Source organism: Canis lupus, chromosome X, assembly GCF_048164855.1.
Source record: "Canis lupus baileyi chromosome X, mCanLup2.hap1, whole genome shotgun sequence".
Classification (NCBI taxonomy): domain Eukaryota; kingdom Metazoa; phylum Chordata; class Mammalia; order Carnivora; family Canidae; genus Canis; species Canis lupus.
Genome location: NC_132876.1, coordinates 49,534,580 through 49,559,970, shown reverse-complemented (window position 1 = coordinate 49,559,970; position 25,391 = coordinate 49,534,580). Strand labels below are relative to the sequence as shown.

General features: G+C 39.6%; 1 protein-coding gene across 4 annotated transcripts; it reads left to right on the top strand.

The window, feature by feature from the left end:
- Nucleotides 1-1,421: 1,421 nt before the first annotated feature.
- On the top strand, nucleotides 1,422-25,234 carry CSTF2 (cleavage stimulation factor subunit 2). Of its 4 annotated transcripts, none has more exons than XM_072817220.1 (16): nucleotides 1,422-1,576; nucleotides 2,614-2,692; nucleotides 3,222-3,391; nucleotides 4,092-4,228; nucleotides 4,692-4,811; nucleotides 4,926-5,063; nucleotides 6,932-7,055; nucleotides 12,089-12,151; nucleotides 14,734-14,793; nucleotides 14,974-15,060; nucleotides 15,441-15,582; nucleotides 16,547-16,722; nucleotides 17,265-17,557; nucleotides 20,970-21,080; nucleotides 22,221-22,346; nucleotides 25,024-25,234. In XM_072817220.1, the coding sequence occupies exons 1-15, from the start codon at nucleotides 1,519-1,521 to the stop codon at nucleotides 22,341-22,343; spliced, it is 1,881 nt and encodes a 626-aa protein (XP_072673321.1). In that variant the 5' UTR covers nucleotides 1,422-1,518; the 3' UTR covers nucleotides 22,344-22,346; nucleotides 25,024-25,234. The 4 variants fall into 4 exon arrangements, with proteins under 4 accessions (XP_072673321.1, XP_072673322.1, XP_072673323.1 ...); XM_072817223.1 differs by lacking the exon at nucleotides 1,422-1,576 and adding an exon at nucleotides 1,599-1,764; XM_072817221.1 differs by lacking the exon at nucleotides 14,974-15,060.
- The last annotated feature ends 157 nt before the right edge of the window (nucleotides 25,235-25,391 follow it).

The window sequence follows — 25,391 nt, the reverse complement described above, 5'->3', positions numbered from 1 at the left end:
TCACAATGCTAAATGTCTTTGTTTCACTTATGACTTAACCAAGATTCTTATTATCATCAAGACTAAATAAGAATTCGGGACTTTCCCACAAAACTTTCTGCCAATGCCCCACAAATCTTTGTGGCTTCCCAAATTCTTTGACTCTCCTCCAGGCATCCTTTCTCTTCTGCACAAGCTCCCAAATAACACTTATTCTAAATATAGTCCCATTTGTGTAGAAATGCACCTTTCCTAGTTTTTCCCCTTACCTCTTCATACTACACCTATACTCTTGTGTAACTGAAGTTCAGTCATAACACCTACAACAACATCAGACACCCTATCTTCTGTCTTCATTTTGTTATAATCTATAGGCTAAAGGTATGTGTCACTCCAAGAGTGTTGCAGTGAAGGAAAACGACTCTGAGGGACAACAGGCACTAAGGCAGGAGTCACTAGCACACGGCCTGTAAATGAAACCCAAATATACAAAAGCAAAAGCTTAGGAAACATCCCTTGCACACTCCTCCTTTTTTAACCAGTAAAGTAGGGTTGGTTGATGAAGTGAGAGAACCAACAGTCCATTCTCTACAAATGATTGATGGCAGCACAACAAGCCCCTGGTTATAGATGCCTCAACCTGTACTAGCGAAGTTCATTGTTATGAGCCACTGTCCCACAATCCCCAAGTCATACGGTCTAAATCGTTTTCCAAAAATGGTAATAAAATATGTCGAGTCATTCATATTCCCTCAGTTATACTGGGAGGCAATAGCTACAGCAGCTAAGCATTCAGTCTCTGAGCCAAAGCAACTTGAGTTCAAATCATGCTTTAGCTGCTTGTTGAGTACCAGCAGTCAAAGACCTTTTCTAGATACCCCTTTGCCTCCGCCTTCCGCCACCTTGCTCCCTCACCACCACAGAGCACATGGAACCCAGGGGCAGACAGGGATCTGTTCTCCCTTTACCTCCCCATCTCCTCAGCTACGGTGACGCCTTGAATCTGAGCGATCCTCATTCTCATTCCCTAGACCGCCACTACTGTTTCCTCACGTTGCTTGGTACACTCCAGCCTTTACAAAATAACAGGCAAGCTGCGGGGGTGGGACCAAGCACTTTTCCCTGAAAGGGCGGAACTAAAACCAAAGCGCTAAGGTTATTAGCAAATGACTTCCCTGTTACCATGGTAAAGCGGCAGCCGCCATCTTTATTGTGGTCGATGATTCCTCGTGTTGGTCTCAGAAAAAAAGGAAAAATAAGGAATTTTACAGATTAAAATCCTGGAAGCTAGCCTGGGGCCGCTCAAACCTAGTTCGGGAAAGAGTTATCCTCTGGTCGCAACTCAGCTCGGAGGGGTTAATGCTCTTGGGGACGGAAAGCGCGCCGGCTGCAGACCGAATGACGCCAGAGGAGGGGCCATGCTGTTCGGCCCGCCCAGGTGCTTCCGGCTTACGCGCCGTACAGAAGCGTGTTTAGCGCAGAGCTCATGCGCCGTACACAAGTGTGCTCCGGCGCACCGGAAGCTTCCGGAAGAGAGCGATGGCGGGTTTGACTGTGAGAGACCCTGCGGTGGATCGTTCTCTGCGTTCGGTGTTCGGTGAGAGGAATTCGTGAAGCCAAGCATCGGGGAGGGACAGAAAGAGACAGGGTGCGGCGAGGAATGCCCCCTGCACCTCATGAATCGCCGGAGAAGCTGGTGATGGGTCGAGCTTGCAGCTCTACCTGCCTATCCTGTGGGGCGGCCAACCTAGTGGACTCGCGGGCAAAGTGATGCCTCCCCCTGAGGTCTCACTGCCTTTCCATGATGTGGCAGAGGAAGTTAAACTAGCATTCAGCTTCTATGCATTTCTTCTTTCATGAGCTTCACTTATTGTCTGGAATCGAGGGCGCATGGCAACTGTCCCTTACTACTTTTCACCCTCTACCCTAAAATACAGATTATATGCTGAGTGTCTATACGCTCCTTGTGTCCACTTCCCGCCCTTTTATAAGGACTTTTATCCTCTGTTGTTTACTGTGACATTTTAGTTCGATATTGATTGTGGCCACCTTACGTCTTAAGGTGGATTGTAAATGAATGAATGAACGAATGATTAAGACCTTGTCGAAGAAATTTTAAAGAGGATCATAATATTTTGTTTAAGTAACTGTAGTGATTTTTAAAGCTTCTTTTGGAAAGGACATGATAAAATAGTTTAGAATAATTTTTAAACATCCTTCACTACATTCATGGTTATTCTTTGTGTGCGTGCGTGTAGAAATATGGACATAATGAGCCAGTTTTTAAAATTCCAATTGCTTTGGTATTTTTAGTAGTTATTGATAAGACTTGCAGATCTTCAGGTAAGTACCAATGCCAAACTATTTTCACTGAAGTTAAGGAAAATCATCACACTTGTCAGATGAGCCTGAGAACTGATATTTAGAAGTGCCTATACCTTTAGTCTTAGCAGTTTATATGTTTTGTAATTAAAGTCAGCAGACAAGATTGAAATCATGCCGAAATACCATGGAACTGCAATTGTAGGAACACTATTTTGAGATATTTGTTACATTTTCAGTAGGTGGACACTGTTTACTTACAAGGGAAATAGATCACAAACTCAGAATTTTAATGTCTATTTTCTTCCATAGTGGGGAACATTCCATATGAGGCTACTGAAGAACAATTAAAGGACATCTTTTCTGAGGTTGGACCTGTTGTTAGTTTCAGGTGAGATTCTCCTTTGACTACTTGGGGTTTTCTTTAAAATCACAAATTTAGGGACACCTGGGTGGCTCAGCGGTTAAGCGTCTGCCTTTGGCCCAGAGCGTGATCCTGGAGTCCCCGGATCGAGTCCCACATCAGGCTCCCTGCATGGAACCTGCTTCTCTCTCTGCCTGTGTCTCTGCCTCTGTCTCTGTGTCTCTCATGAATAAATAAATAAAATCTTTAAAATAAAATAAAATCACATATTTGGCCCTTAGCAATAATGGCAAGGTTTTTACTGGTGACTTTTCACATGCATCCTTCTGTTTGTAACAGCCTTATTCAGATATAATTCACATACCATATAATTCACAATTACTTTTACTAAATGATACTTTTTTTCATTTAAAAATGTTTTAAAAATATTTCAGCAAAGCAATCAGAGTAATAAAGTTATTTGTCTTACAGTGAACCAAATTAGAACATGGCCGTGTTAGCAGGAACCCTGTATGTGTGTAGCATTTGTGCCTGATACTTGGTTCTACCCTTCCAGGTTGGTGTATGATAGGGAGACAGGAAAGCCAAAGGGTTATGGCTTCTGTGAATACCAAGACCAGGAGACGGCACTTAGTGCCATGCGAAACTTGAATGGACGTGAATTCAGTGGGAGAGCCCTTCGAGTGGACAATGCTGCCAGTGAAAAGAACAAAGAAGAGTTGAAGAGTGAGTATAAACCTGATTTATATGCAACGTGAGTTAGTAAAGATGTAACAAGATTTTTCCATTTATGATGTTTTTAGCACCTGCTGAAATGGTTAGGCACATAGCTTCTTGACCCACTTGAGGCACCTGCATTAGGGAATTGTATATCTTTGAGAAATAAAGTTGACTTTAGGAGTTGTTCAGGTGTGAAGGAGTTAATTTACAGTTGAAGATGAATTCAGGTTCATCAAACCATTAGTTGCACTAACTATGTCATTAGTTTACCACTGCTGTAACTATTTGCCAGATATGTAATTGGTGGGATTACTAAGGCATTCTGGGTCTTTTCATGTGGTAACAGACCAGGAATTCCATTTTGAAATTAGCATCTTTTTCTATTATTTTGTTTCTAAAAATTAGCATCTTTATTGTTTCGTTTCTGGAGTGACTTGTTAGAGGAAATTAATATGCCTCATCCCTAATTAGGTTAACATTTTCCATCTGTGTGATCCTAGTCCTAGCTTTCTTCTAAGAGTGGAAAATATACTCTGTCACTTTCCTCTACAGAAATAAGAGACTTGCAACTCACTTATTTCTCAGTTCCAGAAAATGTAAAGTTACAATGGGTCCTAGAAAGAAAGTGGCCCTAGAAGGTAGATACTTAAAATGATTTAGCTCATAATTTTGCCTCCTTAACTTTTTGTACTTTCTTCCCGATCAGGCCTTGGCACTGGTGCCCCTGTCATTGAGTCACCTTATGGAGAGACCATCAGTCCTGAGGATGCCCCTGAGTCCATTAGCAAAGCAGTTGCCAGTCTTCCACCGGAGCAGATGTTTGAGTTGATGAAACAAATGAAGGTGGGAGGAGGCATTAGGTTAAGAACAAATCAAATCACATCAAATTTTCATAACTTTTGTTAATGGAAATAATTCCCTGAGCTCAAATATAAGGTGTGCCTGTTGACCACCATTTCTTGCACCTTTGATATGCCATACGTGCATAGCATATTTTACATTTCGTGAAAAAAGCTTTCCATTTTTGTACACTAATATAGCTATACAATCTGGCTTTTTGTGGCCCATGGATATCAGATATAGATATTCAAATGTTAACTTTTCTCCTAAATGGTGGTTTTATGGTATTTGAAATGCCTCTTCCTTCTCTTGCCTGTCATGACCAAAATTTTGTGTGCTGCGCAAAAACTGATGATAGTTTAAAAAGCCTCTTGAGTATTATATTTCTCAGATGAAAATAGTTCTAAGTCACTGTTACTTTCTAAGTAATTATTGAACCTGATGATGAATCCATTTATCTTCTCAGCTCTGTGTCCAGAATAGTCCCCAGGAAGCACGGAACATGTTACTTCAGAACCCTCAGTTGGCTTATGCTTTGCTACAAGCACAGGTAGTGATGAGAATTGTGGATCCAGAGATTGCCCTGGTGAGTGCTTCTTATTCTTCTATGGAAACACCATGGTAAACCTTGAGTGGGGTAGGAACTGCCTGTTTGCGTTGTTAAACAGACAGATCATAGATTTGTCTTTTCATTTTTTAGAAAATTCTGCATCGCCAGACAAATATCCCAACGCTGATCGCAGGCAACCCTCAGCCAGTCCACAGTGCTGGGCCTGGCGCAGGATCCACCGTGTCAATGAACCAGCAGAATCCTCAGGCCCCTCAGGCCCAGTCTTTGGTAGGGCTTTATCTCTTAACATTTCATTTTACCTGTTTGAGAATGCCATTTTCATTTTAGTTCTTTAGACTAAAAGAACAGTCAGGAGCTGACGATAATTTCAGTTCCTGGACATAAAAGCAATTTTCAGTTTGCAGAGTACATGACCTCTGAATGAATATAGATTTGATGCCAAGTTTGTGAAACAAAGAGATCCTTCCTGTGTGTCCTTTTATATAGGCTAATTTGGTGTTTATGTGCATGTGTAATACTACGGTTGGCACTTTGTTATTCTGCATACATTATTTCTTTTAGTATTTACAGCAATTGTATGAGGTTGGCACTCTTATTATCTCCTTACCAATGAAAAGAAGTAGAGCTTGCTTTCCAAGCATGACACAAAACTAAAGCCATAAGAAAATAAATAAATTTGGGACACCTGGATGGCTCAGTAGTTAGGCATGGTACCTTTGGCTCAGGGCATGATCCTGGGGTCCCAGGATCGAGTCCCACATGGGGCTCCTTGCATGGAGCCTGCTTCTCCCTCTGCCTGTTTCTCTGCCCCTCTCTCTCTGTCTCTCATGAATAAATAAATTAAATCTTTAAAAAAAATACGTTTGAAAACTGAAAAATTTCTGTATGGAGAAAAAGAAATAAACACAAAGACAAATGACAAATTGGGAAAAAGTATTTGCCACACACATGATGGACAACAGGCTGATTAACAGTCCTTAATCATGGGCAGCCCGGCTGGCTCAGCGATTTAGCACCTGCCTTCAGCCCAGGGCGTGATCCTGGAGGCCCCGGGACCAAGTCCCACGTCAGGCTCCCTGCGTGGAGCCTGCTTCTCCCTCTGCCTGTGTCTCTGTCTCTGTCTCTCTGTGTCTCTCATGAATAAATAAATAAATAAAATCTTTTTTTAAAAAAAGAGTCCTTAGTCATGTTCAAGAATGTTTATTGCCACATTATAATAGTAAAAAGTTGAAATATCCTTAATATACATCAGTGGAAGAATGGGAAAAATATTGCATATTTATTCAGTGGAACACTTATAATGGTTAAATAAAGGACACGTGTCACCATGAATGACTTTCAACAAACATAATTCCATATAGCAGTAAAGATAAACTAGGATATATGGTATCAACACAGATAACTCAAAAGTGAAAAAAGTGAATGTGAGAGCTTTCCCAACATATGGGATATATGTGTTTTCATATATCCCAAAAACCCGTTGAATGAGTTGCAACTATGTTTAGTATGTAATGATTTACATACAATTTCAAAACATCTGTAAAAATTCTTAAGTGGAAAAAAAATTCTTTTTTTTTTAAAGATTTTATTTATTTATTCATAGAGACAGAGAGAGAGAGGCAGAGACACAGGCAGAGGAAGAAGCAGGCATCATACAGAGAGCCTGACATGGGACTCGATCCAGGGTCTCCAGGATCACGCCCTGGGCTGCAGGCGGCGCTAAACCGCTGTGACACCGGAGCTGCCCCGGAAAAAAAAATTCTTAAGTGGTTGTCTTAAGAAAGGATGCACTTGGGAAGACCATACGGGAGATTTCAAATATATATATTTATTTCCTAAACTGTACGTTTATTTTCTCTACAATTTATATATCTGGAATGTTTCATAATTAAAGTGTTCAACCTCAAAATACGGTAAACATAAACAGAAAGAACAGTAATTACCATTTTTACCATTCAGAGTGGGGGAGGTAAACAACTTGAAGTCAACCATAGGTGCTCCATATGGCCTCACAACTGATCAGATTTGTCAGTCTCTTTTCAGATTATGGTCCATCTTAATTGTGTTCTATTAACCAGGCTCATCATGTGTATTGTCCAGAGGTGTGTACATACTCTATTTTTTCTTTTGGTCAGGGTGGAATGCATGTCAATGGTGCACCCCCTCTGATGCAAGCTTCTATGCAATCTGGAGTTCCAACACCAGGGCAAATACCAGCAGCTGTAACAGGACCTGGTCCTGGTTCCTTAGCTCCTGCAGGTATGTTTCATTTGCAGTCTTCACCGTTTTGGTATTTTGCTAAAGTTTTGTTGTAGCAAATGTTATAATGTAGCCAAATTATTACATGGTAATGAGATCTTGATATAAGATTAATATACAGGGGTGCCTGAGTGGCTCAGGCAGTTCAGCATCTGTCTTCAGCTCAGGTCATCATTCCAGGGTCCTAGGATTGAGCCCCATGTTGGGTACCCTGCTCAGCAGGAATCCTGCCTCTCCCTCTCCTTCTGCCATTCCCCCACTTGTGTGGAGTCTCTCTGTCAAATAAATTAAAAAAATATTTTTTAAAATAAAAAAAATTGTATATAAAATTAACATACAGTTAGGAAATGTGTATCGTAGGTGGAGGAAATAGTTGATCTCTTATACACGGAAAGCAGGGAAAAGGACCACAAAATGAAAAAGTATGGTAAAACTTCCAAATTAACAAGGGGGAAATAGAATGAATGGAAACTAGATTAAGCCAGCAAATAGAAGGAAAAGAAAACAACATTGTGAAGTAAGTAATAATAAATGTAGAGTAAGGAGGAAGGAATAAATTTTCATATAGTTGTTATTCTGCTGAATGTGAATGGACGGAATTTTCCCACTAAAAGCCAGAGACTTATATAGGTTAAAGGGACATTTAAAAAACAGACACAAAATACATAGTCACATTTGTTATTATTATATTTAACAGATGTGAAATTACATTTCATTAAATATAATCAGACCAAACAACAGAATTTTTAGAACTGTATTTTCATTGAAAGTAAAACTCTATATTTTCTTTGAAAGAAATTAATGGAGTATTGCTATTATGCTTGTAGCTTTTTGTCATTCAGCAATCATAACTACAGGCACTGAGTGGGGCACATGACGGGATGAGCACTGGGTGTTATGCTATATGTTGGCAAATTGAACTCCAATAAAAAAATGTAAAAATTAATTAATTAAATAAAAAATAAAAAGAATTGAATGAAATAGCGATTCCCTATATGAAACTCTTGTATGAACACATGACATATATCAATATTTAAAGTTTTTTATGCAACAGATTTGCCTCTTGTTAATTATCTAATCTGGGTTAGATTGACTACAACATACTCATAGAGGATAATTGAATCTACATTGTTCTGTTCTGGGGCATCTGGATGGCTCAGTAGTTGAGCTTCTGCCTTTGGCTCAGGTCATGATCCCAGGGTCCTGAGATCGAGTCCCACATCAGGCTCCCTGCAGGGAGCCTGCTTCTCCTCTGCCTATGTCTCTGCCATCTCTCTGTGTCTCATGAATAAATAAAATCTTAAAAAAAAAAAAAAACCTTGAAATATCTTTCAATGAGGGGCACCTGGATGGCTCAGTTGGTTAAGTGTCTGCCTTCAGCTCAGGTCATGATCCCAGATCCTGGAATTGAGCCTCACATTGGGCTCCCTGCTTGGTGGGGAGTCTGCTTCTCCCTCTCATTCCTCTTCACCTCCTCAACTAAATAAAATCTTTAAAATATTTTTTTTTAATGAAAGAAGTAGATTCTGTATTTTATATATTTTTAAGTTATGGGTGCCTAACTTTATAATATCTTAAGTGGTCCTACAACACATGACAAGTATGCAACCCATGACATGTGTAGCTCATAATGTGAGTTGAAAAACACTCAAAGTGGTCTATATCTTTTTCAGTGAGACAAGTGCATTGATCATGCACTTGGATGTCACAGGAGTGTCAAACTGTTGTAAAAGTTTCTAAGTGTCTGCTCTCCATTTCTGCACTTATATTGTCATAAATTGTTAACATGCAGTGTGTGGATCAACATTGTCTGTGGACCACACTTTGAGTACTTTTGTACCAATAGACAAAAAATAAGACACTGAGGGAAAAAGTACTGGAACCAATAAGCATGATTTATCATGATTTATATTGGGAGATTTATATCTTCAAAGAATACACTTTCGCCCCCAAATGACCTTGGAATAGTAAAAAAAAAAAAAAAAAAAAAAGAAAAAAAAGAATGACCATGTACTTGGCCATAAAATAAAAACAAATTTAAAAAGTAGAGATTTTACATTCCATGTTCTCTCGTTATAAGCCAATAAGATTAGAAATAATTAAAAGATGACTGAAAATAACCTTTACTTGGAAAATTCAGGAACATATACTAGGTAATCCTTGAATTAAAGAGAAAATAAAAGGAAATTTTTAAATCATCCAAAAGATGACAAAAAGTAGTGTACTTTATACAAAAAAAGTATGACAAATAGTGATGGCAGTACTTGAGATGAATATCTTCAAATGCCTGTGTTGTTAAAGAATAAAGGAACTCTACTAGTTTTAAAAAATTAGGAAAATAAATTTTTTAAAGAAACAAGATACCAAGAAAGAATTAGGAAATATAGAAGCTGATGGGGTGCCTGGGTGGCATTGTCGGTTAAGCGTCTGCCTTCAGCTTAGGGTGTGATCCCAGGGTCTTGGGATCGAACCCCAGTTAGGCTTCCTGCTCAATTGAGAGTCTGCTTCTGTCTCTGCTTCTCCCTCTGCCTCTCCCCTGCTCATGCTCGCTCACTTCCTCTCAAATAAATAAAATCTTAAAAAAAAATAAATACAAAAGTTGAAAATAAGTGTGAAAGGAACTTAAATTACTGAATTTTCAGGTGGTATTTTTTGTGAGCTTGTAGCATTTCTGTTTCTTAAGTTACTAAAACATCACTAAGATTCTTGAAATACCCTGTACAAAACTCTATGACAGTTGAGGAGGAGGAACAGCCTAATAGAAAAAGTAGGCAAAGAAAATGAGTAGGCACTTCATGGAAGAGCAAATCCAAATGGCAACAAAATCAAGCTCATTTGTAGTCATGGGATTGCAAATTAGATAACAAGATTTCACTTAAACCCATCAGACTAGCAAAAGTTTCAAAGAGAGATGATACTATTGGTGGAAAAGTGGTATCATAAATTGCTAGTGGAACTGTGAAAGTATTCAGCCTTTTAAGAAAATAGTCTATTTAAAATAATCATGTACTCTTTGACCCACCAATTCCACTTCTGGGAAGCTAGCCCATACAAATAAAAGTGTCACCTTGTGATGGAGTATAACATGAGAAATTATGCCCATAAGTCCTGCCACTGCTTTCCTCAGACCCTAAATCTTTGTATTGTTTTAGCGAATGGTCTGAATAAATCATAGAATGGTTTGTGGTTAGAAGAGACCTTTGAAATTATTTAGACCTGTGGTTCTCAAACTTTAATGTACATTAGAATCACTTGATTAGCTTATTAAAGTACAGATACTGGTCCCCATCACCAGACTTCTAAATCAGCAGGTCTGAGGTCGGGCCCTGGAATTTGCAGTTCGTGGTTTTGTTTTGTTTTGTTTTGTTTTTTGTTTTTAAGATTTTATTTATTTGAGAGAGGGAGACAGCAGAGCAGGGGGGAGGGGTAGAGGGAGAAACAGACTCCCCCCAGGGAGCAGGGAGCAGAATATGGAGCTCGATCCCAAGACCCTAAGATCATGACCTGAGCTGAAGGCAGATGCTTTACTGACTGAGCAACCCAGGCACCTCTGGAATTTGCAGTTCTAACAATTCTTTAGTGATATTGATGCTTCTGGTCTGAGCACCACATCCTGAGGACAACCGGTTTAGACCAACTCATTTACTTTACAGATGAGTAAGCGTGGGCGTATGTTAACTTTATTAAATCACTTGTTCAGAATCACAGTCACTTAGTAGGAGTAGGGCTAGGACAGGTTCAGGCTCTTAATCCATGCTTTTGGTGCCTGGCATGTTAAATAGAACAAGAGAATATGATGTGTACTTGATATTTTAGTTAAGCATTAATGAAGTGCAAATAGTTCAGCTTGTCTTTTCTCCCTACTCACAGCATATGTATTTCCTTTGAGGAAAAGAAAATTGCTATGTAGAAAGGACAAGACAAGGGCTTGTGGCACATAATTATTCTTTGTATAGCAGTCCTTATATCCCACCTGGTTAGTGTAGGGTAGAGCAGTGGTTCTCAACTCTACTAGACCCTGTGGCATCTTTTCACAACAGATATTTTGCAGTGACTTTTTACTATCCTGAAATGAAATGCACCAGATGTAATCTACTTAATGTGATTTCCAAAAAAATATAATACCTAAACTATAATAGAAAGAAGTAAAAGGAAATTAACGTATAATAGAAAATATTTTTAATATTCAAGTGTTCAGGCACAACTACATAAGAAACCAAAAGTAGCAGTCAGGTACTTGCACTTACACCATCAATGTAAAAGCTACAGATGTAGACAAATACATTGGTATGTAGGTATCTTGTTTGGCAATGCAAATGCCAAAAGGACTGTTGACGTTAGTGTTGTGATTGTCTCAAATGATGAAAACTCTTGGTAAAGTTCTTAACAAAACAAAATGCAATGCCTGTAATTGACTCAGTAATTGTATTTCTGAAAAATTCAGTATGTATGTGTACATATGTAAATAGAGAAAAGAATTTTTTTTTTCTTACAACTACAACAGGCTTAGGTTCTAAGTTCAGATGACTGTAAACAGGTTTTCATTTGTGTTAATGTTCACCAAGACATTTGAAAATTTTGCAAGACAAGATAATTCTGGATTTGGGAGGACTATCTCAGACATTGCAGGGCACCTAGTATCCCCATTGGCTTCTCATTAAATGCCAGCCATGCCCCATAAATCTTTTCATAACTAAAACCCACACATTTACAAAATACCCTAGGAATAGTATTGTCTCGTGTGAGAGGAATTATGTGGGTGAGTGCCATTGTTCCTCTATATAACAGAACTTCTCCCAAGGTTTTGGAAGCCAGTGAGATTAAGTATTCTCCTTTAACTCACTTTTCTGTCACTGAAGCATAGAGTTTACTAACAAACTTTACCTTCTGTACAACTGCATTGTTTAGTGGTAGCTGTGATCTTTGTAGTTTTCTGCCTATGAGGCAGAAAAAGGAAATTTGTTAACTCAGCCACTGTCCTTTTTCTCCACTGTCCTAATTTGTGTTTTTCTTTCCTTCCCTTCATCTCCTAGGAGGAATGCAAGCCCAGGTTGGAATGCCAGGAAGTGGACCAGTGTCCATTGAGCGGGGACAAGGTAAATAAATATCAATAACTGAGTAATGTGGACTGGACTCAGAAATGTTGCATATCTGCACTATCTTAATATGGCAGCCACTAGCCATACATGGCTATTTGAATATTTAATTAAATTTAAATCAAAATTAGGTGGAACTTAAAATTCATTTCCTCATTCACTCTAGCCACATTCTTTTTTTTTTTTTCCTAGCCACATTTTAAGTGCTCAGTGGCCAACTGAGGCTAGTGGATACCATTACTGGATATTGCAAATATGGAATATTTCCCTCATTACAGGATATTATTGAACACCTCTAGTCTAGACTTTCCATCTAGTGACTCAGAGCCAGCTCTACAAGAATTGATAAAGCAAATGCATCCTTTGTTTCTATTTAATTTATGTCACCTTTTCCTAATAGTCTAGTAATTCTGCTGACATGTTCTGTCCCACTCTGTGGATATCTATTGATCAAGTAAGCCATTTTAATAATGAGCATATAACATGTGGCTGGGCATGTAGAAGCTTAAATTTAAACCTCAGAGAAAACTGGGAAGGGAATCAAAGGCCTATAAAGCCCACTCGATAAGGGTATGTTGTACTGTGGCAGTAACACTGGGTACCACAGCAACAGCCACTCCAAAATCTCCATATTATTTTCCTCAGTTGCTGGAGTTTGAAGAAGCAGAAAATGCAGTGGTTTGACAACATTAAGAGGAGAGAGAATAAGAAAACAGAAAGAACTACCAATAAAACTGAGTGCATACTATAGGCCAGGCACTTTAATGTTCATAAACAACTGTGAGTTAGGTGGCAGCACCTCAGTATTCAGGTAGAGATGGAAGCTCAGTTTTTTTAAATAATAAATTTATTTTTTATTGGTGTTCAATTTACCAACATACAGAATAACACCCAGTGCTCATCCCGTCAAGTGCCCCCCTCAGTGCCCGTCACCCATTCACCCCCACCCCCCACCCTCCTCCCCTTCCATCACCCCTAGTTCATTTCCCAGAGTTAGGAGTCTTTATGTTCTGTTCTGGAAGCTCTGGAAGCTCAGTTTTAAGTTACTTATTCAAGGGGACGTGGTAAGTAAATCCTGCCATCTGAGTAGGGTGGATGGGACTTGGGGCACTCACCTCCTCCAGCTAGTAAGTGGCAGAACAAGATTCTGAGGTCTCTGACTAAAATCTTCCTCTTTCTGAAAATCCACACCGCCTCAATCAACTTCCAGAAATACTCTTCAGTGTCTTCTATTCTTTGTCATCTTCTCATTGTGATGAGAAAGAACTGCTTTGGACAGCATAGAGAAGTTTAAGTTCCTTCTTCTTAGCATATGGCCTATAAGTGAAACCCATTTTTTAAAAGCAAAATATTTAGAGGCCTGTGTACTATATTCCTTGTCTACGGTTAGTTCATTAGGGTTGATTGCTGAAGTGACAACTAAGAATCTTGTCAGATGTTTGACAGTGGGACAAGCTCTTAAACAAATGCCTCATTTAAGCAGCCTGTGCTTTTGTGCTGTCATGGCCCATGCCCTTGGCCTCTCTGAGTGTGTGTAACCAGAGTATTTCTGCATGAGGGAGAAGGAATTGGGGTTTCAGGCATATTTTTCTTCTTCCCAATCCATCAGTCATTCAAACTCTAGGTGTTTAATACATATTTCCACAAAGACATATTCTTTCCTGCTATAGTTTTCTTCACCTCTCCGGTCAAAAGCTAGCAGAGGGAAATGACTTGATTTTTGAAGGTATATCGAGTATGTCTTCTTGAAGAGAGAAAATGAGATGAGTTTCCCTTTATAGTTTTTCTTCAGTACCCAGCAGAGGAAGCAAGAATCTTTCCACTTGTACCCAGTTTTCTTTCTTTTCCTGGAATCTATGCTTCTTATATGCTCCTTTGTAATAGTGAAAGGAGATAGTGAGATGCTTAAGAAGATACTTCTTGCCTTCTGCCACCTTTGTATAGTGTTAACACCCTTGTCATCTCATTAGTCTTTGTTTGCTGTTGTCATGGTGTTTGGTTATTACCAGAGACCTATAGTGGCAGTGTTTTTTGAGGAGTGGTAGTGTCTTTGTCTAAAGTTCGTTTGCTGCATTTCTTGCAGAAATTTTTGTGCTTTAAATTATGGCAGAAATAGTACGGTCCATCTCTGTTATGGGCCTCTTCAGAATAAATCTTGCCTTCTAGATTCAGTACAATTTCTTTCATGTTTTGTTTATGAAAATATGTTCTTTGCCTAGCTAGAGATTCAGAACCATACTTTTTATATTTTGCTTCTTTTCTTACAATGGCATAAGGAGATTTAGGTGGGCTCATAGTAGCAGAGGTCAAACTTGAAAGGGGCCTAATAAAATCAGTGGCCCACATATTTCACCTTAGGAGACAGTCTCATTACAGCAGAACAGTTTCAGATCCCCAAGAAGCTACTATAGTTTAGGAAGATGTTGTAGTCTGAGGCGGTTCCTGAACTCTTGGCTTTTTTATTTACCTGTGTACATCTCCAGTGCCTGTATGTGTATGATTGTCTGTGTATGTGCGTGTGTGTGCGTGCAAGCTATTTTAAGTGTCTGCTCTTTCTCCTTTTGAACTTACTGCTCACCTAGGAACCCTACAGCACTCGCCCGTGGGACCCGCCGGGCCTGCATCAATTGAGCGAGTTCAAGGTACCCATTGTATCTACGGGTTTCCTTTTGCTTATGGTGTTCAGGGTGGGACGTTGAGAGGACAAGGGCTGCTTGGCAGTCATCCTCACGTTCAAAACCCAAAAGGGTAGTGTTTTGGGCTTTTGTTTTTAAATTTTTTCCTGTTGGGGCCACAAGCCTAAGATTGACCTCTTCACACAGGGCAGAGAACATGGATGATATGGGCATCTGTCCGAGGCTGTACTCCCTCCCTACTGGTGTCAGGAGGCTTGGATGGAATAGCAGTCTGTAAGGAGACAGCAGGTTCTTGCAGAGCCATGGCAGTGTTCACAAATGCCAAGACCCTACCTCTCTTTTGTGACTCTGGTCCTTGAACTAAGGTTGATTATATAAGGAAAACCAGGAGCATAAGTTTCTACAGGTTGAAGTGCTAGTCCTTGGCAGGTTGCCCCCCACTTTGCTCTTTATATAATTCCATCCATACCTCTGACATGGCACAGATTCTGCCTACACCCTGCTTCTGTTCTTGAGCTGCAAGAGGAGTCTGCTGTGGTGAGGTTTCACCCACTCTCAGGTGTCTGAATTATGTTGTCAGTGGTATATAGAGTCATTTCTTGTTTCCTCATGTGTCCTTCACAACAGTAACTCCCTGTTTGTTTCCCTGTCAGTGCCAATGCAGGACCCCAGAGCAGCTATGCAGCGTGGGCCCTTGCCTGCCAACGTCCCAACCCCTCGAGGTTTACTAGGAGATGCTCCAAATGACCCACGTGGAGGCACTTTACTCTCTGTAACTGGAGAGGTAGAGCCTAGGTAAGCACTAACATAGAAAGGAAAGATTGAGGGAATCTTTCTCGATTTGAGAACACAGTCTTTCTGTACCTATTTGCCTACTTCAAAAGGTAAGTAAATATTCACGGCCGCTGTCCAAGGCTAAGCACTTCTCCTTGGACAGAACTATGTAGTTGATTATGTCATTTTGAATGAACCATGGCTACTCCATCTTTAGAAATTTGAAATTCTCAGGTGCCTGGGTGGCTTAGTCAAGTGTCTGCCTTCGGCTCAGGTCATGATCCCAGGATCCTGGGATTGAGTGCCGCATCGAGCTTCCTGCTCCGTGTGGAGCCTGCTTCTCCCTCTCCCTCTGCCTGCCATTCTGCCTGCTTGTGCTCTCTCTTTCTCTGTCAAATAAATAAATAAAATCTTTAAAAAAAAGAAATTGGAAATTCTAACACATATCTAAACAGGAAAATCTTCTTGCTTATCAGTAGTAGTAATAATAATAACAATAATATAATGATGATTGATATTAATGAGGATTATGCCTCTGACTACTGTGAGTACTTAGATTATTTCATTAAATCCACATTGACAGTAATATCAGTCCTATTTTACAGATAAACTGAAGCATAGAGAAGTCAAATAAATGTGCTCAAGATTACACAGCTAATAAGTGATAAAGCTTAGATTTGAACCCATACAGTAACCCGTGTTCTTAAGCACTGTACTCCATATTCATTCTGTACAATGGATGTCCATAACCTCCTCCTTAATTATGAGTGCCCTGACCAAATATAAAATTCCAGGATATACAGGTTTATTTATCCATAGCTGTTGTTTTGTTTTGTTTTGTTTTTTACCTATTTGGTGTTAATCCTCTTAGCATTTGTAACTAATGTTAGCATCAGTTCTTTGATTTTTTTTTCTTACTGATCTCCTGGTTGACACTTTTTTTGTTGTTCTATTTTAAAATATAACTTTTTTTCTCCATCTCTAGAGGTTACTTGGGACCGCCTCATCAGGGTCCACCCATGCACCATGTCCCTGGCCATGACAACCGTGGCCCACCCCCACATGAGATGAGGGGAGGACCATTAACTGAGCCCAGACCTCTAATGGCCGAGCCAAGAGGACCCATGCTAGATCAGAGGGGTCCACCCTTGGATGGCAGAGGTAAGGGGAGACCACATCACAAGGCTGACTGCTGGTTGTGGGCTGATAATAAACCCAGCTATCTTAGGTTCTAATCTTGGATAAAAGAAGGCTAGGGCAATGGGGTTGACAAACATTTTTAAGATTTATCTGTAAAACTGAGACAGAAAGCAGTCCCTGAACAACACATTTGAACTACGCAGGTCGATTTATACATATTTTTTTTATAAATACAGTACAGTACTATAAAGGTATTTTCTCTTTTTTACAATTTTCTTAATAACATTCTCTTTCCTCTAGCTTATTTTGTTGTAAGAATGCAGAACATAATATACAAAACACGTATCAATCAACTGTTTATGTTTTTGGTAAGGCTTACCATCAGCAGTAGGTTGTTAATAGTTAACTTTTGGGGGAGTACTCCAATCCTTGCCTTGTAAAAGGGTCATCTGTAGTTGGGGGGAGATGTGACTGGAGAAATAAATTTCTATCTTTGACTATTGGTTCTTTTTGCCATAAAGATGAGTAGTTACACAGTGGTTTTCTTACAACTTTCTTTATAGGCGGTAGAGATCCCCGAGGCATAGATGCACGAGGGATGGAGGCACGAGCCATGGAGGCTAGAGGATTAGATGCCAGAGGATTGGAGGCTCGAGCAATGGAAGCCCGTGCGATGGAGGCCCGTGCAATGGAGGCCCGTGCAATGGAGGCCCGTGCAATGGAAGTCAGAGGGATAGAGGCCAGAAGTATGGATGCAAGGGGCCCAGTCCCTGGCCCTAGAGGCCCTATGCCTAGTGGAATCCAGGGTCCCAGTCCAATTAACATGGGGGCAGTTGGCCCCCAGGGATCCAGACAGGTATGTGCAATACTTCTTGCTTCTATATGAAATCTTGATCTATTCAGGAATTAACTATTGAAGCTGACTGTTACTGCTTTCCGACTTGGACTATTTCTCAGCTTGTTAAAACAGGAAGATTAGAAACTCCCTTCCTCTAGTTTCACTGTCCCTTAAGATGGTTATTTTCTGGCCACCATTGTAGCAGCTTTGTCCTACCATTTAAGGAACTCTTCCATTCAGAGCAGAGCACCCACAGATTTAGGAGGCAGCGTGTGTATCACTAGAATCTAGGCATGGATATTTGAAAAAACCTCCCCCAGGTGATTCTAATGTACAACCGTAAGAGCTGCATTAGAGCATGTGAAGAGCTGTTAGTAGTCATTTCGATAATCTTAGGTTTGCAGAAACCTATTTTAATTTGCTTTCATCACACAGCCTAAGTGGACAGTGGAATATGAAAGGCAGTTTTTACTAATGTTCACCTTAAAACCTGTGGAACTGAATTCTTATCTCTTCTTTCTTCTTATCTGGCTCTCTCTAGCTATGTGTATGTATATGGTGATCTCTGATTATCTGTGTGTTGTTATCTCCTCCCTCTTCAAACACAATTGGTTGTGGGGAGATGGTATGTGAGTGTCTTCCCTGAATTTTTACGTGCTGGCACCTTCAGCTCCCTCTTGCCCCTGCCAACCTTCCTTTTTCTGTATGTCTTCCTCCTTCCTCTACCATATGTTATGTGTCTTGGTCCTGTGTGTGTGTGTGTGTGTGTGTGTGTGTGTGTGTGTGTGTGTAAGGGTGGGGGGAGAGTGTCACTGGAATGGAATATGTCAGTCATCCAGTTCTCTCATTTCATAGGTTTGGAAACTGAGATCCAAGAATTCAGCTGACTTGTCCAAATTCACACAACTAAAAAGTGACAGAGCAAGGACTAGAACCCGCTATTTTTTTTCACTGTACCACTCTGTCCTGTTAGCTGCACATTATGTATGTGTATGTGTGTGTCTACCTCCCCCTCTTTAATAGGAAATATGAATATGTTGTTTCCTGGTATGTGTAAAAGAAAACTGTTTTCTATTTTTTTTCCAAGTTGTGTTTTTTAAACATGTGTTTGTGGGCCTTGATGTTTATTCTGCCCTCTATGATCAGTAGCTTTGTAATAAGAATGGGTTTTATGCATCTATTCAGTCCTTCAACACATATTTATTGAGCATTTACTGTGTACCAGAGAGAGCTCTAGATAACTGAGGATATAGCAGTGTGAACAAAACAAAGTCCCTGCCCCTTGGAGCTTGCATTATAGTGGAGGAAACTGACAACAAATAAGTACATGATGTCCTTATATAATTCTGTCAGTCGTTTTGTGGAGAAACACATTGAAAATAATGGTTGGAAGACCATTTCTGGATTAATGTCTTGCTGTTTTATCTCTGCTAGTGCTTGAACTCATTCTGTAATATTGGATTCATACAGTTTTCATTAGTAGATTGTATAAAGCCTATTAGATCTGAATAGAAAAAATAAAAATTTTATCTTCATTTTTATATTGTTTAAATTAATATGTTCACTCACATATAAAAGATATACAGTGAGAACCTTGCTTCCTGCCCTGTATCCATCTCCCTTGTGACCCCAGTCCTAGAGAGAATTGCTTTTATTCAATTTTTGATGTATCTTTCTAACAAAGAAGAGTATATTATTAGGAAAAATGCATATATTTTTCCTTTCACTGTTCAGTGCCTTGTTTTTTCACCTAATGGTATATCCCTAATTCATAATTTCAAATCAGATTTTATTTTATTTCTTTTATTCATGAGAGACACAGAGAGAGGCAAAAACAGAGAGAGAGAAGCAGGCTCCCTGTGGAAAGCCCAGTGTGGGACTTGATCCCAGGACCCCAGGACTACGCCCTGAGTTGAAGGCAGACGCTCAACCACTGAGCCACTCAGGCACCCCTTAAACCAGATTTTAAAATTAATTCCAGTTCACCTAGTTGGGAACTTGTCAGTAAAAGGCTTATTATTACTAGGGTGATTATATGACTTATCCAAACAGGGACATGTTTGAGAGTGAGAGTATTTATTAAGTTGTTACTCTGGGGCAAAAGCATAAGCTGGGACTATCTTAGGTAAACCTGGATGTGTGGTCACCTATATTGTGACTTGTCTGCCTAGAACAGGCACTCCTGGAAACTTTAAATGACCATTATTGAATGGTTAGATCACGATATAATACCTCAAATTAGTATTAACTGAAGCTTCAAAAATGTTATGGATGTGTCAGATCTGTAACATAACATTAAGATTCGGACCAGTCTGGATTCAGTATTGATAAGAACAGAAAGTGATAATGCAGTGTATTATGTTTCCTTCCCTTCTTAAACAAGATATGAAAAATGATTTAACCATTTCTGATTACTCAAGATTATCATTAAATGTACATATTATTGTATATGCTATAATAGAAAATATAGTCATCTCCTGTTTGGTTTCTGGTCTCCTTCACCATCAGGCTGTCGCCTGGCTCTTCACATTGTTGTCACGGTATCTGCTCCTAACAGTTTATCCACGTTTCTTTTTGTGCTTTGCTGCTTCTAATCTGCTGGGGAAGCAGGTAACAAGTTTGTTAACAGTTTGTGTTTCTTAAGAGTACCTAAACTCTGGGTGAATGCCTGAGTGTGAACATAACAACATAGGGCCTTTAACAGTTATTCTAGGTGCTCTGAGAAGCCTTTTCTCTTTCCTAAGATCGAACTCACCAAAGATCTTAAATAAGTGTGATACAACTGCATTTTGTTCTTTTAACCTGGGTCCGTCATGTTTCTTGGTCTGTATTTAGCGGAAAACATCTGTTGCACATTCTCTCCAGAAAGTACTAAAAAGCAAATGTTGGGCTAATAGTCTTTTCCACAGAGGCCTTCCCATCTCCTTCCTGCCTCTGCCATTATGATCATCTCTGCCTTACTTGTAGGATAGGGCCCTTTGGGACCAACTGCCTATGTCTGATTGAACTAGAGGTAGGCAGTATCTCTGTAAATGTAGCTTCCCCAGTGGACCAACATACAGTATCTCTAGAATCTGCTGGCTTTCATTTCTCTTTCCACTGAGCACTAGTTTCTAGGATGCTGTCAGTTTTCTCTGTGCTTATGCGGCTGGATTTTGCTTGATTTGGTGGTATCTGATTGTGCTGTGTGATATTTGTTGATGCTGGAGCTGTTGTAAGCAAATGTGTCTATAACTCGCTAGTTGATCTCTTGCTAAACCCTGCCTTCTGCCATTGCTAACAGTAGGAAATGATCTTCTGAGTCATTAATTTGCTTTTTTTAATTTATATCTATAATCAGATCATATTTTTCACGTTGCTCTTACTGGATTCTGAATACCTCTGTGAGAAGTTCTGAAAAACCTCTCCTCGTCTCTCTTTGTGCCCATAGGTTCCAGTCATGCAGGGAGCAGGCATGCAAGGAGCAAGCATTCAGGGTGGAGGTCAGCCTGGGGGCTTTAGTCCTGGCCAGAACCAAGTTACCCCACAGGACCATGAGAAGGTAAGCAATACTATCTATCTCCAAAGGCACACATCTGTTGGATTCCTCTTTTCAGTTATGATGTTCCTTTAGAGTTCCTTTAGAAGTCATGTTTACTTTTACTTTTGATGAACCTGTTACCTGAAAAATGTGTAGGCCTGATCTTAAATGAAATTAAAATTCTTAAATCGATGTATGTACATGGGAGCTTATCTTATATTTCAGAGTCATCAGCCAATAACTTTTTTTCTGCAGGCCAGAGTGACCTGAAAATCCAAGTACCCCCCCACCCCCCATTTTGCCTTATCCCTAAAAACAAGAGCAGATTCCCCATGAGGATTATCCCTAAAAACAAGAGCAGATTCCCCATGAGGATGTCTGTTCCTATATTTGACCATTGTGGGGAGCTCGTGTCTGATGAAAAGACTTAAACTTGTGAAATAGAGACTTTTAAAAATGGGATTAAAGGGACACCTGAATGGCTCAGTCATTTAAGCATCTGCCTGAATTCAGCTCAGGTCATGATCTCAGGGTCCTGGGATTGAGCAGCATCAGGTTCCTTGCTCAGCGGGGAGCCTGCTTCTCCTTCTCTGCCCCTCCCCTCCCCACCACCCCACCACCGCTCATGCTCACTCTCTCTGTCTCTCAAATAAATAAATAAAATTTAAAAATCTCTAAAACGAGATTAAGGGCACCTGGATGGCTCAGTGGTTGAGTGTCTGCCTTTAGTCCAGGTCATGATTCTGAGGTCCTGCGATCAAGTCCCACATCAGACTCCCCACAGGGAACCTACTTATCCCTCTGCCTCTCTCTGTGTGTCCCTCATGAATAAATAAATAAAATCTTTAAAAAAATAAGATTAAAAACAAGACTTCCCAAGGTTCATAGATACCATGTTAGTTTACAGGAACTTTGGGTTCATGTAGTGTCTTTCTGATTTGAGTCACATAATCTTAGGTCTTACCGTACTTGAGCTTTTCATTGGGCCTTTTCTCATCAGCCCATTTTGGTTTGATTTGATTTGGGGATTTTGGGGGGGGGGGGGCGTTGTTTTTGCCTGCAGTATTCCATGCGTGAAGTATCTTTCCTTTTTGGATGGGAGCTGTGGTGTTTTTTTTAGCTGCTGTCATTAAAACTCATTCCCTTTTTTTCTCTTCACAGGCTGCTTTGATCATGCAGGTTCTTCAGCTGACTGCAGACCAGATCGCCATGCTGCCTCCTGAGCAGAGGCAGAGTATCCTAATCTTAAAGGAACAAATACAGAAATCCACTGGAGCACCTTGAAAGGTGAGCAGACTTAACCTGCATAAGTTGGACAAGCTGCTTGTGCCTTTGGAGTATTAGATACTTTCTTTTTTTTTTTCTTTTTAAATTTTTATTTATTTATGATAGTCACACAGAGAGAGAGAGAGAGAGAGAGAGAGGCAGAGACACAGGCAGAGGGAGAAGCAGGCTCCATGCACCGGGAGCCCGACGTGGGATTCGATCCCGGGTCTCCAGGATCGCGCCCTGGGCCAAAGGCAGGCGCTAAACCGCTGCGCCACCCAGGGATCCCAGTATTAGATACTTTCAGCCTTAACCAGCAGCACTGTCCTAATCTAAACACTGTCTGAGGACTACACTCCTGTTGGCTAGATTCTTCACCCTTCATTAAGTCAGTTCCTGTCAGGATAGGGGAAGGCAATAGGAGATCTGTTCAGTTGTCAAGTTGGTTGTAGTCTTGTTTAATCTTTCTTCCCTAATGGCAAAAGTAATGTGATCACTTTTACAAAATTAATCATACAGAAATGTAGAAAGGGCAGGATGGGAAGCTCTGCTTCCTGAATCTCATTCCCCAGACAACCTCTAAATATAGCTTGGTGTGTCTCCTTCCAGAATCAGTTGTGTTATTTTATTCCAACTGTCCCATCAAAATGGAGAAACTACAAAGCATTTCAATAAAATGTATAAATATTTTGGTTTCCAGTATTATTTATATTGACTATTTTGATGTTAAACTGTTAGAGTGCATATTTCAGGGTAGTAACTATACACCACCACCATCAATGTCCCTTTACATTTTAGAGGTTGCTGTCACTGCTGCCCTTTATTTTTCTTGCTTATCTGTTAGGTAAAAGGGATCATGATCATGGAATCCCTTAACATCTTATATTTCATAAATAATTGTTTTTTTTTCTTTAAGACTCTTCTATTTTCTTATTAAAGATTTTTCTTATTTTTAAGTAATCTTTGTACCCAAGTTGGGGCTCAAACATAACCCTGAGATCAAGAGTCATATATGCTCTACCAACTGAGCCAGCCACGTTCTCCAATAATTCTGTTTTCTAAAAAACAGCTTAAAAAATAAAATAAAATAAAATAAAATAATAAAATAAAATAAAATAAATAAAAAATAAATAAAATAAAAACAGCTTAAAATTTTCATTGTCCCAGTATCAGCTGGAATATCACATTTTGAATTTCTACTTTTTACCCCATCTGTATTATAATTCCCATCCATATATTATATAATAGTGAACTCATTTACGCTAATTACCAATCTTTACTAAATATATTGTATTTTAATCCATATTTGCAATATCATTAAAACATCCAAACCGGAAACATGCATCTTATTTGTAGACTTAATTTTTTTTTAAGATTTTATTTATTTATTCATGAGAGAGGTACAGAGAGAGAGAGGCGGAGACACAGGCAGAGGGAGAAGCAGGCTCCTCATAGGGAGCCCGATCACTCCCTGAGCCGAAGGCAGATGCTCAACCACTGAGCCACCCAGGCATCCCTGTATTTAGACTTTAAATAACTAAACTATAATAGGAAGCTATCATAGATGCATAGCTAGCTAGACTTTTGATATGACCAGTACTTTAACTTTTTAGTCCAGATACCTGAGGCATTTTCTTTAGTAAAATTATAGGCTATTTTATTCAGATGAATACATTAAAAACCATTTCCCTCTTTTACTTTTTCTAATTTATTTATGTCATAGAAGGCATTCCTTACAATATGAGGAAATTACTATTTTTGGATAGTGGAGATAGAAATGTTTTTAAAAGTTCTTCCATTACGTATTCTAGCTTATAAAATATTTCAGAACCCTTGCACATAAACCACAGAGCAAGGGTTTTTGTTTTACATTTTATTTTGGAATAATTATAAATTCACAGAAGGTTGAAAAAATAGTACAGAGAGCCTTATGTACCCTTCCCCCAGTGATAACCTCTTCAGAACCCATTGTGCAATACCTTTTTGGTTTGTAGTACAAAACCCAAAAACTGACATTGGTATATTATTGTTAAGTAGACTACAGACCTTATTCAGTTTTAACCATTTTTATTTAACCATTTTTAAAACCTACATTAATGGGGGGAGGTGGTGTTATGTGCATGTAGTACTATACAGTTTTACATGGGGGAGGTTTTAATGTATATTTGCTGTTACTTGTGCATACTGTGGCCAAAATGTTGGTTCTCCATCCATCCTGCACCTTAGTAGTTGTGATCCATTTCTGCTATCACTTGACAGGCTTTTATACCATTAACATTAGATTAATAGTTCTCAACCAGAGGCAGTTTTGCTCCCTATGGGACATTTGGAAATGTCTGGAGACATTTTTCATTGTCACAACTTTAGGGGGCATGGTATACTACTGGCATGCAGTGGAGAGCAACCAGAGATGCCTTTGAACATCCTATAGGATATCCACCCCTCACACCCCCCACCACCCTCCACATAACAAAGAGTTATCTATCTCCAAATGTCCACAGTGCTTAGGTCGAGAAACCGTGCTGTAAGAGGTGATTACTGTGGGGATCCTGGAGGCAGACACCTTAGCAATCTCTCCCTGGTAATTTGCTCTTTTGGCATAGCCTCCCTCCCCCACTTTAAATTTTTTTTTCCTGATGTTTGGGGAAGAGAACTTTGTCTCCATCTCTAATAGCTTTCTCCCAACTTTTCCTTACAGGTTTTCAAAAATACCTGGCAACAAATCGGGACACTAATTCCATAACTTTGTTGGAACGTTGCAAAAAGATGACTTCTGCATCCTAACCCTTGAATGACTCAAATTGGTGCCAGGTGGAGGATTCACATCACCTTCTCTCAGAACAAAATCAGTTCATTCTATTGTCTTAGTTTGTATATTTTCTGTGACTTGAAATAAACTTTGAACACAATTTTAGTATACTGTAAATTGATATACACGACCTTTTTGCTTTTAAAAAGCTGAACACCAGGGGTGAAACCTTAGATATGTTTTCAACCCTTACCGCAGTACTGTGCTTTAATGTTATATTGCCATAATTCTGTTTTTCCTTTAAGTTAACCACTTAT

Excerpts from the sequence above, each read along its gene's own strand:
- CSTF2 (XM_072817220.1), top strand. The coding sequence starts at position 1,519 with ATGGCGGGTTTGACTGTGAGAGACCCTGCGGTGGATCGTTCTCTGCGT. Across the intron at positions 5,064-6,931 it reads CCCCTCAGGCCCAGTCTTTG|GGTGGAATGCATGTCAATGG; the intron begins GTAGGGCTTTAT and ends TCTTTTGGTCAG. Across the intron at positions 21,081-22,220 it reads CCCCACAGGACCATGAGAAG|GCTGCTTTGATCATGCAGGT; the intron begins GTAAGCAATACT and ends TTCTCTTCACAG.